At 45.2% G+C, this 20,049-nt stretch overlaps 2 protein-coding genes across 6 annotated transcripts; one reads left to right on the forward strand and one right to left on the reverse strand.

The window, feature by feature from the left end:
• Positions 1 to 875: 875 nt before the first annotated feature.
• Positions 876 to 7,495, reverse strand: LOC131137428 (fascin). Its single transcript, XM_058085395.2, has 6 exons — positions 7,015 to 7,495; positions 4,444 to 5,321; positions 3,688 to 3,844; positions 3,478 to 3,599; positions 2,276 to 2,446; positions 876 to 1,799 (listed from the first exon to the last, which is right to left on the reverse strand). Exons 1-6 carry the CDS (start codon positions 7,020 to 7,022, stop codon positions 1,594 to 1,596), a joined length of 1,542 nt encoding a protein of 513 aa, XP_057941378.2. The 5' UTR covers positions 7,023 to 7,495; the 3' UTR covers positions 876 to 1,593.
• Positions 7,496 to 7,854: 359 nt separating this feature from the next.
• Positions 7,855 to 19,726, forward strand: iqce (IQ motif containing E). Of its 5 annotated transcripts, XM_058085365.2 has the most exons (24): positions 7,855 to 8,140; positions 8,220 to 8,330; positions 8,640 to 8,767; positions 8,844 to 8,882; positions 8,957 to 8,996; positions 9,068 to 9,214; positions 9,349 to 9,432; positions 9,505 to 9,563; positions 10,787 to 10,900; positions 10,978 to 11,028; positions 11,555 to 11,625; positions 11,706 to 11,778; positions 11,959 to 11,999; positions 12,778 to 12,929; positions 13,049 to 13,104; positions 14,084 to 14,346; positions 14,421 to 14,483; positions 14,578 to 14,685; positions 14,749 to 14,844; positions 16,078 to 16,264; positions 17,728 to 17,840; positions 17,920 to 18,011; positions 18,134 to 18,202; positions 19,251 to 19,726. In XM_058085365.2, the coding sequence occupies exons 3-24, from the start codon at positions 8,717 to 8,719 to the stop codon at positions 19,382 to 19,384; spliced, it is 2,103 nt and encodes a 700-aa protein (XP_057941348.2). In that variant the 5' UTR covers positions 7,855 to 8,140; positions 8,220 to 8,330; positions 8,640 to 8,716; the 3' UTR covers positions 19,385 to 19,726. The 5 variants fall into 5 exon arrangements, with proteins under 5 accessions (XP_057941348.2, XP_057941339.2, XP_057941356.2 ...); XM_058085356.2 differs by having other exon boundaries at positions 7,855 to 8,330; XM_058085373.2 differs by lacking the exon at positions 8,844 to 8,882 and having other exon boundaries at positions 7,856 to 8,330.
• The last annotated feature ends 323 nt before the right edge of the window (positions 19,727 to 20,049 follow it).

Consider the following 20,049-nt stretch of genomic DNA (forward strand, 5'->3'; position numbering starts at 1 on the left):
AAGGGGAAAACCGTGGAGTGTGATTGGTTGTATTAGTGGTGGGCAAAACCGTTCATTTCAGTGAACTGAATCTGAATGATCCGGTTTATACAGTAAAAAGATCCGTTCCGGTCAGCCTTGTCGAATCAATCCGTTCACTCATATTCACGTTCGTTCCGACTCAACAGCGCAATCACGCAGCCGGGTTCGACGCTGCGATTGTGTTGGACTGAACGGGTATTTTAGGGGCTGTGACTTCGTTCATTCCGTTCACAAAAAAGAACTAGTTCTTTTGACCCGTTCGTTCATGACCGACACACCACTAGGTTGTATGGGTTTCCTTTTAAGCGGTGATCATTGGAAATGTAGAGGAAGGTTGCTGCTGTCATGACTGCCATGCTTTAACAAAGATTATAGTGACTTTGGTCATTTATACATACATATTTTATACATTTAAGCATTTATACATTATTGTGGCAGTAATTAACATACATACCACATTATACTTTTTGTGATTAAATCCAATAATGTCTGTTTTTCACTTTATATGTATTAAAACATGCATGTTTTTAACATGCAGGTTAATTGGTGAGTCTAAACTGTCTAAATTGTACCAGCTGGGATAGGCTCCAGCATACCCCATCCAACCGAGTGAAGATCAGTGGCATAGAAAAAGAATGCCCATTGGATCTCATCATAGTGTCACAGTGTCATGTGTGAGAACACATGAATAAGAGGTTTATTTTTTTATATATCAATGTGTATCTTTGCACTCCCACACTTCATGTGTGCCTGGAGTTACCACGGCAACAAGCAGAGATGCTGCAGCCAGTAGGCGCCTTCCCATTAAAAAAAAAAAAAGAAAAGAAAAAGTTTGCACGCACACTTTTGCAATGACTGGAGTGTTTTATTCTGAGGAAGTGGAGCAGGTCATCTCTTTTTTTTTATCTTCCAATCCTTCTCGTCCTCCTCCTCCTCCTCCTCATCCTCCCACACGTAAGCTGTACTCAACTATGACAATCAAAAGAACTTCCTTGTTTTGTTTTTACTGATTTCAGTTGCAGGCTGACATAAAAAAAGACATAAAAGGCACGTCCACAATGACTTTGATACTTAGATGCTTTCCCGGTTTTATTTGCAGCATCTTTTTGATGTGCTTATAACAGTTTTGTGCAAAAAGCTTGCTTCCTCCCTTTGGCCGGCCATGACATTAAGCCTAGTAAGCAAAAATAACACATATTAGGCATAAAAAACCTGTTTATCACCTTCTCAATACAATTTTTAACATGATTAGAGCCCCCTAGACATGAAATAACACCCCTATAGTCACCTTTACATTCCTACTATTCGTTGTTTACACTGGATTGCACAACTATTATGTTCCAGGGACTCTCAGCAGCAGGCAAAAGAGCTAACAAGCTAACCAGTTATCCTCAAATGGATTTATTCTAAGCTTATGAAAGGGTTTCAAACAAAGTGTATTATTTCCTATGGGAAACACGTTTTAGCGTGCAAGCAAAGTAGCAATACGTGTGGCATTGAACGTAAAGAGCAGAGTGATAAGAGATAAAACTAGAGGAATTAGTCCGATACGAAAAATGTGCTGTGCTTTCCTCAGTATTCCCACAAGGTGGCGCCATCCAGGGAGTCGGCACTCGCCTTGAGCCCCCCGGCGTGGTCTCCTTTGAGATACTTCCCCCCCGAGACGCGCACCGCCATCTTGTTCAGGTCGCAGAACTCAAAGAGGAAGTTAGCCGGAGCGCTATCGCCGCACGACACCGCCGAGTCGCTGCCGACACACCAGCGCCTCCCTTGGCAGTCTGCAAAAGCCACATTAGCGTACTTAGCGCTCACGGACAAATAACCTCTGGGAAAGAATTTAGCGTTTTTTTTCTGTAACCAAGAAACAGCTCATGTAAAGACAGGATTAGCGACAGCTTCAATGACAAAATATTTGCTAATGCTAGAAAATTTATGCAGAAATTTTGATGGACATGTCACATATTGTGTGAACATCTGGTTGCTAGCATGCTGTCAGCATTTTATACTGTATGTCCTCTAAGCTAAGCTAATATGCTAAATGATGCTGAGCTAAAATAACATAAGCAAGGTTACAAGACAGCAAAAATAAGATAAGCTATGCTAGGCTAAAATAAGCTAAACGAGGCTAAGCTATATAAAGTATCCTAAAAGGTAAGCCTAGGTCATATCAACAAGGCTACGCGAAGGTCAAATAAAACAACACCCTCATAGCTCATCGTAACCAAGGTCACGCCCATTCAACATGGCCGCCTACCTTTGAGGGCGTACGCGCCGTTGAGGAACTCCAGCTGGAAAACATCGTAGGACGCACGGTTGGAGTCCAAGGTGGCCCCGCCCGCCTTACGTGCACCGATGAAACCGTGCTCGCCACGGAGGACGATGATTGGACGGTTGATGAGTTTCATCAGGAAGTGCTCGGCCTCTCCTGAGGGCAGAGGCTGGTTAGCGTACATCAAAAATGTCGATTGCTATCACTTCCTTATCATGTAGCATTTTTTAATGTTACGCTGACATAAACACTTTGATGAAGTCACTATGTTTGCATTACAGGGAAACCTCGGTTAGCGTATGTTTTGGTTAACATTCACAGCACAAATATGCCTTGGTTTGTGTGCATTCTGTAGTTAGTCCATAATGTATTTTTGTATGAATGTGAGTGTGAATGGTTGTTTGTCTATATGTGCCCTGTGATTGGCTGGCCACCAGTCCAGGGTGTACCCCGCCTCTCGCCGGAAGACAGCTGGAATAGGCTCCAGCAACCCCCGCTACCCTTGTGAGGATAAGCGGTAGAAATTGAATGAATGAAAACATCCTTTCTTGTTAGCATCCTATAGCTAGCCAACAAAATGGCAACCGGAACTGGGAGTTACATCGTCTGTGATGTCATCAGCAGTCAACTTGACGCTTTTTTCATTTAACAATGATAGTTTTCCATGGCCGAAACATTTCTAAATGAATAGAAAAGAACACTTGAGCATACTTTTACCTTCATTGAAAACATGAGATGATGTGCAATGAACGAATCGTTCGAAACTCATGAGTTTTATAACGAATCATTACTTGTTCATGTACTCTCCCCCGCCACTAGCTAGGTAACATGTCAGGACGTGATTAAATGTGAGACAACTCCTGAGACGGGTAGGGTGGTAACTTGTGACTCTGTGATTCAAGTGAGTACCCGATTCCCTTCAGTGTGTGACTCATAAGAAAGAATCGGAATCATATATGACTTTCTGAGGCTTTGCAAGGTTCCAGTGTATTCGCTAATACTCGGGTTATAGGTTTATGGCCCAACAAAGATGGCTGTCACAGGTTGTTTACATACGGCCGTCTTGGATGTGATGTGATCATGTGGTTGGGTTAGTAGCTAACTAGCTAAAAAAAATTGTTCTGCACGATGCATGAATTCTACAAAAGACAAAAACATGCGTGATGCCTTCAAGGACTTGGACAAACCTTGGTTGTCGACGGTTGCGGCTAACTGGCCGTTCCTCTTAGCAGTCACGTACTTGCCGTTGGCCGCACGCACGCAAACGCGACCGTCACGCCACTCCAGGTCAAAGTAGGAGTCGCCGCACCTTACGGACACACAAAAAAAAGACGTAGCCACTTAGCATGCGGCTAACGTATGAAGCTTAGCCGGTCAAACGCATGTTTTCCGTGTACTTGGTGGCGGCGGTGCACTGCAGTCCGCCAGCGGGCGTCAAGGTCCAGTATTTGCCAGCAGAGGTCCTAAAAGCACACTTCCTGTCCTCGGGGCTCATCTCCAGTTGGAAGACTTCCTGGTCTCCTTCCTCGTCCTGATTGGCTGATAGGTCCACACCTGGAGAAGCGGACAATTACGCATTATGTCAGCTGGTGACATCAGGTGGGCGACCCGATTGAAACAAAGATGATGTACATTTGGAAAAAAACAGCAAACAGCTCCATCCATCCATCCATCACAGTGGCGTGCTGTCTCCATGGCAACCAGACCTCTGCTTTTCAGTCTCCTGGGATGGAAAAGAAAAAAAATCCTGGAGGTGCACGTGTAGAATTACTGCGGCAAAAAGTGGCAAAGGAGACGCGGCAAGAAGAAGAAGAGGAGGGGTGGGATGATGAATACCGCATGGTGGAGACCAGGGCGTATCACCATGACCTTATTTATTACTCTGCTCTTTGCCAGGATCAATCAATCAGTCAATCGATCGATCAAGTACCCACTTGACAACAACATCTTTGACAGGCTTTGATGTAGAACATTGCTAAAACAGCAGCACACTCCTGTCAATTAGAGGATCTTTGACATGTCAATGTCTTTGTCCTATAAGTGGACCATTTGGGGACGGATTGTGTTTGACTCTAGAGGCTCCAGTTGATCCTATAAAAACAAAGAGACACCAAACAAAAGGGGGTGGGTCTGTGCCCCCCCCCCAGTCTCACCTTGCCGGGTGGATACGTTCCTGTCGTTGGCAGCAGTGAGGACAACTTGCGCATGACTCCTCTCCAGGCCAAACAGCTCATCCTTCCCCACCCGGGTCACCTTCCCGGCCTTGACCGTCCCCGTGGGCCCCGTCGGCGCCAGGTAGCGACCGCTGCAGTCTCGGAAGGCCACTTTGCCGGAGCGGAACTCCAGCACGTAGCCGGTGTCCCTCTCGGTGGCCGGGACCAGGCCGCCGTCACTGCGCAGGAAGCGGTTGTCCGAGGTCTCCAGGTGGTAGCGTTGGTCTCGGTAGACCAAGGTGACGAGCGAGTCCACCCCCCATGGGGCGTCCCGGTCCGCGGACACCTCCCCGCGGGAGCTGAGGTGCAGGAAGCGTTTACGCGCCACGCTGTAGAGGTTGACCTGAGGGTGCACGGCCAGGTGTACGCTCCACCTCTCCGCCGCCGACGCCGCCTGCGCGAAGCAAGTGATGCGGTCCTGGCTGCCGCCCAGGTATCGGCCGTGCGGCTCCGACTGCAGCGACCAGCGGCCGTCTTCGTGCGCCGCGATGAGGAAGCGGCAGTCCGGGGAGCGCGCCTCGCTGTCCGCCGTCACGTTGCCGTCCTTGTCCGCCCCCAGGTAGCGGCCCAGGTGGGAGAGGAGGAAGACGACGCTGCCGTCCTCGCCGGTCTGCTCCAGCGTCCACGTCTGCTTCTTCTTCAGGCTGCCGGCTGAGGCGTTGATCTTAAAGCCGAACGTCTCGGCGGTCAGGTACTTGGCCTCGCTGTTGATGAGTCCCAGGGGGACCCGCAGCAGATCTCCGCCGGCCCAGTTGGCGGACATGATTGAGAAGCAATGGACGGGCTGGGTTCGGGACGGAGACGAGCTCTGCTGACTGCTGCTGAGGAGGAGGAAGATGATGAGGAGTAGGACGGGTGTCCCCTAACGGAAGAGAGGCTGTACCCGCCCCTGTAGGCAGGCAGGAGCGGACTGGAGCAGACCACTGCAGTTCGGACACGTCCTCTTTGTCCTCGGGCTGCTGGAAGAATGAGAGAGTAGCTTCCTAAAAACAGCAGACCATCTCTGCCACATACACAATCTTTGACTCAATCTTTGACTGGTGTTGTTGCATTAGCTTCCTAAAAACAGCAGACCATCTCTGCCGCATAGACAATCTTTGACTGGTGTTGTTGCAGTAGATTCCTAAAAACGGCAGACCATCTCTGTCGCATAGACAATCTTTGATTGCCGTTGTTGCAGTAGCTTCCTAAAAACAGCAGACCATCTCTGCCTCATGGACAATCTTTGACTGGCGTTGTTGCAGTAGCTTCCGAAAAACAGAAGATCTCTGCCACATAGACAATCTTTGACTGGCGTTGTTGCATTAGCTTCCAAAAAACAGCAGACCATCGCTGCCACATAGACAATCTTTGACTGGCGTTGTTGCAGTAGCTTCCGAAATACAGAAGATCTCTGCCGCATAGACAATCTTTGACTGGCGTTATTGTAGTAGCTTCTGAAAAACAGCAGACCATCTCTGCCATATAGACAATCTTTGACTGGCGTTGTTGCAGTAGCTTCCAAAATTAGACAATCTTTGACTGGCGTTGTTGCAGTAGCTTCCAAAATACAGAAGATCTCTGCCACATAGACAATCTTTGACTGGCGTTGTTGTAGTAGCTTCTTAAAAACAGCAGACCATCCCTGTTATATAGACAATCTTTGACTGCCATTATTGCAGTAGCTTCCTAAAAACAGCAGACCATCTCTGTCACATAGACAATCTTTGACTGGCGTTGTTGCAGTAGCTTCTGAAAAACAGCAGACCATCCCTGTTACATAGACAATCTTTGACTGGTGTTGTTGCAGTAGCTTCCGAAAAACAGAAGATCTCTGCCACATAGACAATCTTTGACTGGCGTTGTTGCAGCAGCTTCCTAAAAACAGCAGACCATCCCTGTTACATAGACAATCTTTGACTGGGGTTGATGCAGTAGCTTCCGAAAAACAGAAGATCTCTGCCACATAGACAATCTTTGACTGGCGTTGTTGCAGCAGCTTCCTAAAAACAGCAGACCATCCCTGTTACATAGACAATCTTTGACTGGGGTTGTTGCAGTAGCTTCTGAAAAACAGCAGACCATCTCTGCCATATAGACAATCTTTGACTGACGTTGTTGCAGTAGCTTCCTAAAAACAGCAGACCATCCCTGTCGCATAGACAATCTTTGACTTGTAGTTTTTGTGGTAGGTCCTCCAAAAGAGCACTTATGTCATAGGAATTATCTTAATAATACAAAGTTTCACTTCAAAAGCCAAGTGTTGACTTGTGTTGTCATTGACTAGTATTTACATTTGTTTGATCATCTCAAACATCAAAGTGTGACAAAAAAAAATCAGGAAGGCGGCATTTGCAGAAAATAGTATTGTTTTGCATGTATACAGTGGTCCCTCGCTACATCACAGTTTTTCAAATTATCATGAATAGCTCCACTGACACACAATGCATATTAAGTTGGTGTTTTTTTACATAAAAGGTGCAATTTCATACTTCAGTCTGAGAGAGACACAAGAAGTGCGAGTTTACTCACCAAAACATCTTCTTGGGATCATGCAGACCTGGAAAAAGTCACTGGCACTTGTACTCCCAAATCCACACTTGTTCATTGCAGCATACTATTAGAACATCATTGCAACGTTGCACTTTTTTTAATCCAGTTTTGCAGTAAAGTGACATTTGAGCTATAATGGATTAGTTTCATTTAGCTTAGTGTAGTTTTATGGGGCCAACACCTGTGGGTTTAACCACGTGACCCAGAGGCAGTTCCGGTGGACAAGAACACATACGCTGCCTGTTTGTGCAATATTTTGAAGATGAGAGAGAGTAAAGGTGCATGTGGTTGAAATGATTTACTCCAATCAATACATTCTTGTATATATCCTTCATCGTTTCGCTGCATTGTTTGAGCTCCATAGCCGATTTTCATCCAGATTTTACCCACTATTTCCGGGCTGCTATAAGCTAGCTAGCCTCACTCCCAAGACCCCCATATAGCGTCGCTGGACATTCTTCCAGGTGGTTAATTCAATTTTAGAGTTCTAACGATGTATTTCAATAACACTTTTCATGAACACTTTTCCCATTATGAGTGACTATCTTAGTAAAAGCCCGTCTATACGGTTTTGGACACGACGGTTCCTCCAATGTTTTTGAGCTGGGACTAAAAACGACCAGATATGACATAAGTAACTGGACGTCCATCTACTGTTTTCCCTCGCACTTTTCTCTCTTTGTATTGGAAGAAAACACTGTAAGACCCGCCTTTATTATTTTAGTAGCCAATAGGATAACAGAAAGTGAACGGAAGTAAGTTTTAGACGCGAAACACAATACTTTGCCAAAATGTTACATTTGGCTCCATATAATTACAACAAGTGTGGTTATAATGATTTAAAATGAAAGCTCCACAATGAAGCAAAATCAATCAGAAAATACGTGACACGACGCAGGAGTTGCCCACGTTATTTCAGACTCGAGCTTTTACTTTGTAGGCACGATTATAGTTTCCGGTAACCATTAACAGAAATTTGAGGTTTCTGTGCAGCGGTGCAGTCACAAACAAACGGTTGCTTGGTTGCCAGAAGACTCGAATCTCCTCGCTGAAGAGAAAACATGTTGACGTAGCTTTGGTGACACGTCGCTGAGAACCACCACCGGTAGAACCTCCGTAGAGAACGTGAAATGAGCAGCCGATGCTAATGCTAATGCTAACGCGAGTTCCATTTAAATTAAAAGGGACAACGGAGTGAGAGGATGGGCGGTCGTAGCGATGCTACTGTTTTATGAGCCTCCTCGCCTTCAAAATGATTTGATGGACATCGTGGCTGATGAGAAACGGGAAATAAGGTACAGTCGTGTTTTTAAAAAATCCTAGTTTGACAGCATACTTAAGCCTTAACCATTTGGACACAAAACGGACAACACTGTGACGTCACACAGACGTCCACAACAAACTAGTGACGCCATGTTCGCCCTCACGTTTCTACCTTAAATGTCATTGAATGATTTCTGAATATCTCTGGTTTGACCTTTGGTTAAAATGACTCCCCCAGGGGTATATGGGTTGTTGTTTTTTTAGGGGAGGGTGGCCAGGGTGTCAGGCCTTGTTACCAGTGGATACTGATGCTTCATTGTCATGGTGTGTGTCCCTGGCAGCCTCCTCATGTCTCCACTCCATGCCAGCACCAGAAGCTGACATGTCCGCCTAACACGCTCCCTCGTCGGCTGCCAACATGTCCGCGGGGGCCAGTGATGTTCTCACGGACGAAGACTGCGAGGTGCTGGTAAGTCATTCGATGCTGCTCTCAGTCAAAAGTACTACAAGTTCATGTGTGTTGTCGTTTTCTGTATGCGCCTCAGCCCGAGGATGGCTCCTTATACTCTAGCGATTTGAAAAAGGTATTCCAACAAATACCTGTAAGTCATCTCTCGATGTCAGTATTTCATGTCATACCATTGTTGTTTTCCCTCAGACACCAAAGAAGAGATCAGGAAAGCCTCCTCCGCCCTTCAGTAAGTCTCCTTCCATTCTGAATATTCATCAAGACTTTGGCTAACTTATTTCTGCCTTGTTTTTCTTTCAGGGTCTCCGTACTTTTCCAGCCTGAATATGAATGCCAGGAGAGGACCACCGGCGGCAGTGACAGCCTGGAGGCTCCCGAGGGCGTCTATGTGCGACACCCCCGGGGAGACTGGCTCAGCTCGCCTGACGTCCCTCAGCAACCACCACGGTAGGAACAAAACACAAAGGCCCCGGGGCGCAGGCTATTAATGATGGTAATGATGGTGTTGATGACTCGAGGAGACACAACACTGCAAAGTCAAGTACTGTAACATTTGACTATACTGTGTTTTTCTTGCGTAGATCAGATATCAGACTGGACTTTGACTCCGGATTTTCCCAGACATGCGTTACCCCCGAAGAAACATCTTCATTCTTCCTCCAACGGTATGTCAAGAAGCGGGGCCTGGTTGGGTGACCATGAGCGTCCATCGTCATTTGTCCCTTGCTTGTTTTTAGGCGTCTGTGACTACAGAGAGAAGGAGGACATCCAAAGTGAGCTCATGCTCCTCAAGAAGGTATGTGTATGAGTATTACGCGCTAACGATGGATCTGCGCGATCGAGGGGTTAGGGTTCACACCCCCCCCCCCCCCGCCGAGAACTATAACAAAGTGAACTGCTTGACAATTAATCAAAGATTTGAAATTTGCATGCATCAACTTCTTGTTGATTCTTGTACGTAACAACGCTCAGCGCTGCCATCTGTAGGCATCTAAACAAACTACACACATCCATCCCGGGCGCAGTAATATACCATCGATCGTGAGCGCAGAAATCGAACAATTTTTGCGCTAACGATGGATCCATCTCGGGCGCAGCGCTATCGATCGATCGCGCAGATCCATCGCAACATAGCTTGTTGCTAACCAGAACATCTGTGGCACTTTAATGGCCTCTTCCGACCAATACTGACAAGAAAGGACAGGGAGACCTGACGGTATATGCTGTAATCGTAGCTGGTGTGTTTATTTAGCTAAACCGCTAAGAACAAGGTATTCATTGGAGAGTCCTAAATGTAAAAACGATCTCCGGTAATCCCTTGTTTACGGTGGTTAATTACTTCCAGACCCAACTGTGATCAGTGAATCTGTGGAGTCACCAGCTGGGATGCTCTCCAGCAACCCCCCTGGTCGACTCCAAGAAGGCCGGGTGATGCAGAGCCTTCATCCTGACAGCCAACACTCACTGAGGCGTTTGGTCGGAACTGTGCAAAATGGTGCCCAAAGTCATGGCTGAAGAAATGCAGCTCTTTAATACGGTTGAAAAGCCAGCGTTTCAAGAAATGCTGCAAGCGTTTGACAGAAAATGCATGTCCCAAACACCAGAAATTGACAGAGTGAAAGCTTGCATATGAAAGAAAGTATTGCGTTATTGTGATATTATCATAATATTAGTGCTTTATTTGGTTTCCAAAGATGTTGACAATATTGTTTGTTTCAAAATGCACCAGCACTGTTTTGTTATTTGGTTAAATAAAGTTTGTTTGTCCGGTCATAGTTGTTCTTAAATTCTCAAAATTTCATATCGCCTGGTTCCCCCTGGTCCAAGCCTGTGCCAAGCCTGTGCCATCTCGTGGGGGTAATTATAAAAACAAATGCCACCAGGAGGTTGCCTACAGCCACAGCAGCCCACACCAGCGGTTTTTGACTAGGTCCTAATTGGAGACCCTGGCGGGTTGTTTGTTAGAGGTATTCCTTGGAGCCTTTGTGTGTCATCAATGGCCCCCTGCTGTCTATGCAGAGTCTCCACGAGCAGAAGTCTGACAACCACAAATTGAAAGCCAAAATTCGCCGCCTCGAGGAAGACAACGCCAAACGAGAGAAGCAGCTGGAAGAGCTCCTGGATCCCACCAATGTAGGATTGTTCAGCATTCCACTTTTTTTTTTTTTCATATGTGGTTTTTCCTCCGTCTTTATCACATCTCTCGACAGAAGTCGGAGTACACTCGCAGCTTGGTGGACAAGAAACATGAAGGCAGTGTGGTAAGACATTTTTCATCTGAATGTGCATTGTGAACACCAAAGCACACCTTCTTTGGAATTTTGCACATCATCCACATGCGTATAACTTTTTTTTGTGCATTCTAAAGATATAAAAACAGCTAAAAAGAGGCATAATGGGACGCACAAATTCCCCCAAAAAATACGGGGGCAGTGCTCCAGTATCTTCTCACTTCTCTCTGGCAATCCATATACTCCCTAAGCGACAGCTGGTAGAAATAACTTTGGTTTTCCCGCACTAAGGCGTGGGCCGAGGGCCAAAACGGGACCAGTGCATGTTAACCAAATGTCCAAAAAAATAGTACCATTAAAAGGAATTTCCTTGAATGTGTTACTAACATGTTTTCCTTATTAGCCCTAATATAAACCAATGAGAGGTTTTTAGGTGTCCCATTATGCTCGTTAGCTACCTGCCTCGTTTTTATACCTTTAGAACCCACAGAAAAGAGAGAGGCATGTGCGTTCATCTCTGACCCTAACATAGCATGTATACATCTGTCCGTTAAAGGTTGCCAACGGGCTGAAGCAGAGAATCCTGAAGCTGGAGCAGCAGTGTCGAGAGAAGGAGAACACCATCGGGTAAAATATGACATTAAGATCTTGTCATACAAATGGATCATAACCTGTCTTTTGTTTTGTTTTGTTTTTTCATTCCACAGAAAACTACAGAGCCAGCTGAGGGCCACCAACCTGGAGGAGATGAAGATGACCTTGAAAAACTATTGTGGAGAGGTGAGACAACTCAGACATAAATCATGTCTCTTCATTCATCACAAGATTAGACTGGACTGCTTTTTATGAATTATGAATTCTTTATTCTTGCAAGACATTTTGGAGTTTTTTTTTTGTCATTTTCCTTTTTTGTCATAGCTGGATATACAGCTTCACTAAGATGCTGTGTGTGTCTTTCAGATCCAAAGACTGAGGTTGCTTCTCGAAGCTTCAGAGAAAAGGTTGGCTCAAGTTCTAATCTTCCTTTCAGGGCCTGTCTTATGTGTTATGTTTTTTCCACAATACTGTACTGTTTGTACAGTAATCCCTCGCCACTTTGCGATCACGGTTTTTCAAAAATACACTGACGGTCAATAGAAACTTTCACACCATATTTTTCAACATCATTTTCATTTTGAAGTCCTAAACTTGATATTCCTCCTATGAAATATTAGTTTAGGACAGTGGTTCCCAAAGTGTGGGCTGCCGTCCCCTGGTGGGCTGTGGTGGTACTGCAGGGCCATGAGAGGTCATTAAAAATATATATTATTCATTCATTCATTCATTTTATACCGCTTATCCTCATGAGGGTCACGGGGGTTGCTGGAGCCTATCCCAGCTGTCTTCTTTGGGCGAGAGGCGGGGTACACCCTGGACTGGTGGCCAGCCAATCACAGGGCACCTATAGACAAACAACCATTCACACTCACATTCATACCTATGGACAATTTGGAGTCGCTAATTAACCTAGCATGTTTTTGGAATGTGGGAGGAAACCGGAGTACCCGGAGAAAACCCACGCATGCACGGGGAGAACATGCAAACTCCACACAGAGATGGCCGAGGGCGCTAACCACACGACCACCGTCCCGCCCCAGCTCTAATCATGCTAAATTGTATTTCTAAGGTGGTTCTGTATGTGTTCCTAGTTTTTTTCTATGCTCCCAAGTACAAAAATATTCCACTGATAAAAAAATCCTATTTTGTGGAACCCCCCCCACCCCCCCTCTGTGTCCACAGCGGCATATCAGACAATAAAGTCTTCCGGAGGCAGCAGAAGGCGCTGAGTTCCACAGTTCTTCGTCTATCAGAGAACCTCAAACAAATTCAGCTGGAGAACGCCACGCTGAGAGAGGAGCTCGACACGGAGAGCCCTGCCGTCGGACTCAAAGGTCTCGACTCGCACTATGACGGTGAAAGACTTGTGTGTGTGTGTGTGTGTGTGTGTACACACACATACACAAATGAAGACTGTCAACTTGTAGATGGTGTGTGTGTGTGTGTCCCCTAGGTTACAAGGAATGGAGCAAGTACAGGCTGTTGAGAAGACTGCTGGAACTGGAGAGGGTGAGTGGAAACTGCACACTTAAGGCTCTCATCTAATTGTGCACCCGTGAGAGGTGCCGGGATAGTGAATTGGAAGGAGAGATGCAAAAGTCCATGTATTCAAGGAGCGCTATTGTGCTTTCATACACTTTTCACATACAGTCCTCCCTCACCACGTCACAGTTTCTTCAAAAAGATCTCATGAAAAACTGATGGTAATAATGAGTTTGACTAGGCATCAGTAATTTCATTAGACTACATTACCTTTCACGCCGCTGAACCAGCAAAAACCCAGCCCACCTGAAGCAGCTGGGGGCGGACATACCGCGCCTGAGATTGAGTCGAAAAACTGGTAATTATAGGTTATCACATAGTTTGTTTGGTATCAGGGTCTCGGGCTGATACTGACACTTGGGGGCATGATACTGGGCCTGATACCAGACAAACCATGTGATGATGTTATTATCACATACTATTTAATCATGAGCTTATTATTTGTTTCCAGAAAATGTTCAGTTTATTACATGTATTATATCTAAACAGTGTAAACACAACAATTGCAAAAATATTTTAACAATAATATTTTATCAACAGTCTTATCTTATCAATGTCTGCCAATTAAAGTTCCATTAATCAAGTTTGGGTTTTTTTTGGTGACTGGAGAAGCACTAGGCACTAAGCACTCGTGTGCTGTTCTCTGATTGGTTGTTTCACGGGCACGATACCAGAGCAGCGCGCTCTGAGTGGACAGCTACGGGGGCTGATACTGGACATGGTTAAACTCTATATTTTATCAGTATCACTGCCCTGGGCTTTGACACAGTATCATTTCGGCCTTTTCCCGTATCATTCATGGCCGGTTTCTAGGGTACAGGGCCAATTAATACTGTAGTATGTGATAAGGTCATGTAACCATACTTTTGGGCCCACATTTGTATTATAGTGGACCTTTTTGAAGTGTCTCGTTGACATCATCATCACATCCAGTTTGTCCTACTAGAGGCTGGAAGAGAGCACCAGAAATGCCAACAGGACCATACAACAGTGGGACCAGGAGTGTCAGACCACGCCCCCTGCCGTTCTGCACCAGGCCTCTCAAACCACGGCTGCGAGGACCCTGGACCTGGCTGTTCAGACTACGCCCACCAAGACCATCACCACGGGGACGACGACGGAAGCGGACGAGGCGCCCGATCTGAGGGGATGCGTCACCCAATTGGAGGCGGAGAGGGCGGGGCTTCAGGAGTCGCTGTCAAGTAAAGAGTGAGTGGAAGGTTTGTTTATAAGCCACGTAGAGTTTTACTAATTAAAAATAACCTGGAAAACTGTCTTTCCAGAGACGAGGTGCGACAGCTGAGGACGGAAAGAGAAGAGTGGGAAGATGAACGGCAGCTGCACACGTATGTGGAATCGCACATTCACACTGACGAGATAACATCAACATCCAGCCATGTTTAGCACAGAAGCAGTAATTCCTGATTGTGGTGTCTGCAGTGAGGTAGTTGAACAACTGAAGATGGAAAAAGAAGAGCTGGAGCACATGTTGGAACGCTGGAAAGCAGAGCAGACGAGCCAACGGGAATTGGACCGACGGCGGCACGAGTATGCGAGAGAGTTTGCAGCTTTTGCTAGCGTTTAGCCAACCCTGTGCGTCTGTGTTTCCAGAGAGGAAGTGCGACAGCTGAGGACGGAAAGAGAACAGCTGGAGAAAGAGTGCGAAGAACAACGGCAGCAGCAGGACGAGTACCAGAGTTTGCTTGGGTACTTCGCAACGTCACACTTCCAATTACACACCTTCTCTCTATTATTACACTAAACTTTAGCATATTAAAGCAAAGTGTCCTTAATGTCCATAATGGAAAAACAAAAGGAACAAGGAACTCTCCCGATGCTAACATGATTGAGTCCATACTGTGTTCTATTCATTCATTCATTCATTTTCTACCGCTTATCCTCACAAGGGTCGCGGGGGGGGGGTGCTGGAGCCTATCCCAGCTATCTTGGTACACACTGGACTGGTGGCCAGCCAATCACAGGGCACCTATAGACAAACAACCATTCACACTCACATTCATACCTATGGACAATTTGGAGTCGCTAATTAACCTAGCATGTTTTTGGAATGTGGGAGGAAACCGGAGTACCCGGAGAAAACCTGCGTAGAACATGCAAACTGATTGAACTCGGGTCACCTAACTGTGAGGTCTGCGCGCTAACCACTCGACCGCCGTGCAGCCGTGTTTCATTTATTTATTTATTTAAATTGAAATTTTATTTTTTTAAATCTTATGTTTTTATTCAATTTTGGGGGGAATTTGGCCCATTATTCGCAATCCTTATGTGAAACATGAACAAATATTTCTTTACAATTGTCTGTGCATTCTAGTGCAAGAAAACAAGTTAATATGAGCTAGCTAACAATGGAAGTCATGGGAAATACATATTTTAATGCTAAAGCCCTCACATTCATTCATTCATTTTCTACTGCTTATCCTCCCAGCTGTCTTCGGGCGAGAGGCGGGGTACACCCTGGACTGGTGGCCAGCCAATCACAGGGCACATATAGACAAACAACCATTCACACTCACATTCATACCTATGGACAATTTGGAGTCGCTAATTAACCTAGCATGTTTTTGGAATGTGGGAGGAAACCGGAGTACCCGTAGAAAACCCACGCATACACGAGGAGAACATGCAAACTCCACACAGAGATGGCCGAGGGTGGAATTGAACCCGGGTCTGCGTGCTAACCACACGACCGCCGTGCAACCCCATACTGTGTTCTATTTAAGTCTTATTTCCTCGTTTTGTCTACTAAATTAGGTCATAGGAGTGTAAAGGTGGCTATAGGGGTGTTACTTCATGTGTAGAGGGCTCTAATCATGTTAAAAAGTGTATTTAAAAAGGTGATAAAAAGGTTTTGTACTTTGAATGACTCTCCGTACATACTAGTACACACATACATGCATGATATGTGTTGGTGTTTCTTAGCCAGGAACCAAGGGTCCAGGCGCTGGAGGAAAAACATGAGCTGTCTGACCCCGCCTTGGCTGCTGCCTCTCAGGAGGACGACGCCGACGACGAGGTGGAGGAAGAAGATGAGGAGGAGGAGGAGGGTGGATGTGAACGTCCGAGGTGGGATGTAAACGTGATCAACAGGAAGAAGTACAGAAGTGAGGTATGTACACCTAGCATGTCTGTTCAATGAAGTGGCCGAAAAGTCTATATATTCTTCTTTACATACACTATATTTAGTCTACTTCCTGCTTCCGTCTAGAGCAGGGCTGTCCAAGGTGTGGCCTGTGGCTCTTTTATTGGCCTGTAGAACATTACAAAAAATGTCATTTAGTAGTAATTAACAAGAAAGATGAGTAATTTTTTGCCAATTACCGTATTTTCTGGACTATAAGTCGCACAAGGCCAAAAATGCATAATTAGGTAGAAAAAAACATACATAAGTCGCACTGGAGTATAAGTCTCATTTTTTGTGAGTAATTTATTTTCCAAACTACTTGACCAAAACAGACATTACGTCCTCTTGGAAGGCAAGTTCTAACAATAAAAGAATAGAGAACAGGCTGAATAGGTGTAAGATATGCTAACACAATCGTTATTCAGCTACACAAAAAAAATAAACATGAACAGAAAAAAGGTGTCCAGTGTTTATGTAACAAACAGTTTTTTCAGTTATAAGTCGCAGGAACAGCCAACCTATGAAAAAAAAGTGTGAATTATTTTCCGGAAAATACGGTAAATATCAAAATAAAATGGCGTTTTAGTGACAGAGTTGAAATATTAAAAAAAGAGGTTGCCATATGAGATAGAAACAAAAGAAAATAAAGTTGTATTTTTTGGAAAATTAGGTTAATTCTAATATTGGGGGAATAAAGTCATAATATTAGGAGAATCACATTTACTGGAAGACGGAAGAAAAACATTTTACCAGATAAAGTCAAAATATTGCAAGACAAAAGTTGTATTGTACAGAGAATAAGAGGATAGAGTCAATAAAAAGCAAAAAACGCTGTATACTCTGATGCTGTCAAATTGTCAAAACAAAGCAAAAAAAAAAGTCCTCCATTGTTTCCTCCATTTTTGCTACTGTTTTTTTATTTTCCAAATATTTCTTCTTCAATAATCTTCACGTTATGGATAACACATAGTAAATATTAATAACACTATTTCTACTCTGTGCTATGACCATCAAATAATTGTTTACATTATTTTCCCCACTCATAATATTTGGACTTTTGAGTCCCATATCACGTTTACCCCAAGCTCATTTTCTCCATATTATGACATATGAGGAAAAATCTCATTTTAGTAGCAGAGTTGAAATATGAAATAAGATATCAAATATTCATAACATAAGAACCAAATGACAAGCTTATTCTCATCATATGTTGACGTTATTCTCATAACATTCTACCCTTTTCCATAATATTATGGGTAAGTTGATGGGAACAATGGAGGCTTTGTTTTGACATAGAATGAAGCAGTAAAAGTTGGACTGGAGCAAGTTGGGACCCCCGGGTGTGAAGGGGGGGGTGGTGATGGAGCGCTAGGGTGGTGGCGCAAGTGTAAAGAAGGCGCGGGGAGGGGGGGGGGTGTATGTTTTTCTAACATCCTGCGGTCTTTCAGGCGGGGGATTCCACACCACCGTGCCACAGCCAAGCGCTGGACGAGCTTTCCTTGACCGCCATCCAATCAGCGTTCAGGGGCCATCTGGCTCGCAGTCAGCATATGACACACAGGTGACTGACCGGGACGCCGGCTGCTCTTGAAACAATGTCCAAAGGTGCGCATCTGTGAAGGCGTGTGCTTGTGCCACAGCTTGGGGTCCTTTGACTCATCCGCATCTGGAAACGTTCCTACGGCGCTCGCACCCAGAGGACATCTGTCTGCGTCGGGACAAAACCCAGCAGGTGTGTGTCCAAGTTTTCTTTGATTTCTCCTCAGCAGGGGAAGGTGGATTAGAAAGGAACACATGCCATGCCATGCCGTGCCGTGGTGTGCTCAACCTGTCCTGATGTCGTGCTGCACCTAGGACCCGCACCCCATACACACCAGACAGACACCCAAGACCCGTGGCCCGTCTCCGGGACGCCCGCTAAAGGTCCATCCATGCCATCCATACATGGGGATACACATCTATAACATCCATATCAACGATTCATTGACGACACTCTTCCCATATTATGGCTCATAGTATTCATTCATCATCTCAATATTTTCACTTTATTGTCATATCACTTTTATGTTATTCCTGTCTCATACTCTTACATCTTTTTCACAACCTACATATGTAGTCTTCAACTTTTAAAAAAGCAACCACCACAATGAAAATGCTAAATAGGTCATTAATAATAATAGTCACAAATATGTAGTCTTTAGGATATATGATATTTCCATGTAGGCGGCATGGCGGTCGAGTGGTTAGCACGCAGACCTCACAGCTAGGAGACCAGGGTTCAATTCCACCCTTGGCCATCTCTGTGTGGAGTTTGCAAGTTCTCCCTGTGCATGCGTGGGTTTCTCCGGGTACTCCGGTTGGAATGACGGAGAGTCATTCCAAGTACAAAACCTCTTTATCGCCTTTTTAATTACGCTTTTTAACATGATTAGAGCCTGCTACACATGAAGTAACACCCCTATAGTCACCTTTACACTCCTATGACCTAATATAGTAGACATAATGAGGAAATAAGACCTAAATAGAACACAGTATGGGGCTGCACGGCGGTTGTCTGGTTAGCGCGCAGACCTCACAGCTAGGAGATCCGGGTTCAATTCCACCCTCGGCCATCTCTGTGAGGAGTTTGCATGTTCTCCCCGTGCATGCGTGGGTTTTCTCCGGGTACTCCGGTTTCCTCCCACATTCCAAAAACATGCTAGGTTAATTGGCGACTCCAAATTGTCCATAGGTATGAATGTGAGTGTGAATGGTTGTTTGTCTATATGTGCCCTGTGATTGGCTGGCCACCAGTCCAGGGTGTACCCCGCCTCTCGCCCAAAGACAGCTGGGATAGGCTCCAATAGGTAGAAAATGAATGACTGAATGTAGTATTTATGATATGATATTTCCATGTATATGGTAGAGATGAGGCCTTAGGCTGCGTCTATGTGACAGACTCTGACATGCGGTGCTGCTGTGTTTCCAGCAGCGCAAGCAGAACTCCTGTGTACCGCCGAGCTGGACGCGGGAGATGACATCCATTCACAGGACTCGGATGATTCAGATGACATCATTGTAGCCGAGTCCTTCCCTCGGAGGAACAGAGAGACCAGGATCTTGTGATGGTGACGGGAACCAGGACCGGGAGCAGCACCATGTTCCAACTTTGGACCTGAAGCTGCAGGACTTCCTGTCACGTTGGAGTTCTTTTTTTTTTCTGCCGTATCTTCTACCAAAGTGCCTATAAGCTAGGTATTGGAGTAGCTAGTACCGTACTACCGAACTGTTACCGCTACTTCGACTACTATAGCAATAATGCACAGAGTGAGTGACAGTGAGAAGATGAGGGGCGTCATGGTGAGTCATGTGACTTAGCCCGCTCTATTGAAGGAAGTCCTCCTTGTCAATGGTGGCTCTGCTCTACCATCACAACAATAAAAACACATTTGCTGTGCTTAGTTTTTACCCGACGCTTCATATGTCTTGATGATGATACTAGCTGCTTAGCATCAGCATTCCTTAAGTATATACTGCTGTACTAATACTACTACTACTACTACTACAGTCTTCTATTACATCAAAGATTACATCCTGATATCCTAGCTTTAGTTCCACTTAGAAACCTTATTTTGCTAGCATGAACATGGAACTCTTCCAATGCTAATACTAATGGTTTCATTCATCTTGAACATGCTCACAATTACAGTGAACACATCACACAACACGATTCACTATTCTGCATGCCCGAAAAGGAGTAGGAAGAAGCAAAGCTTATTCATCCGACCCCT

The sequence above is a fragment of the Doryrhamphus excisus genome, linkage group LG9 (genome assembly GCF_037039965.1).
Source record: "Doryrhamphus excisus strain RoL-2023G ecotype Guam linkage group LG9, RoL_Dexc_Guam_v1.1, whole genome shotgun sequence".
NCBI lineage: Eukaryota > Metazoa > Chordata > Actinopteri > Syngnathiformes > Syngnathidae > Doryrhamphus > Doryrhamphus excisus.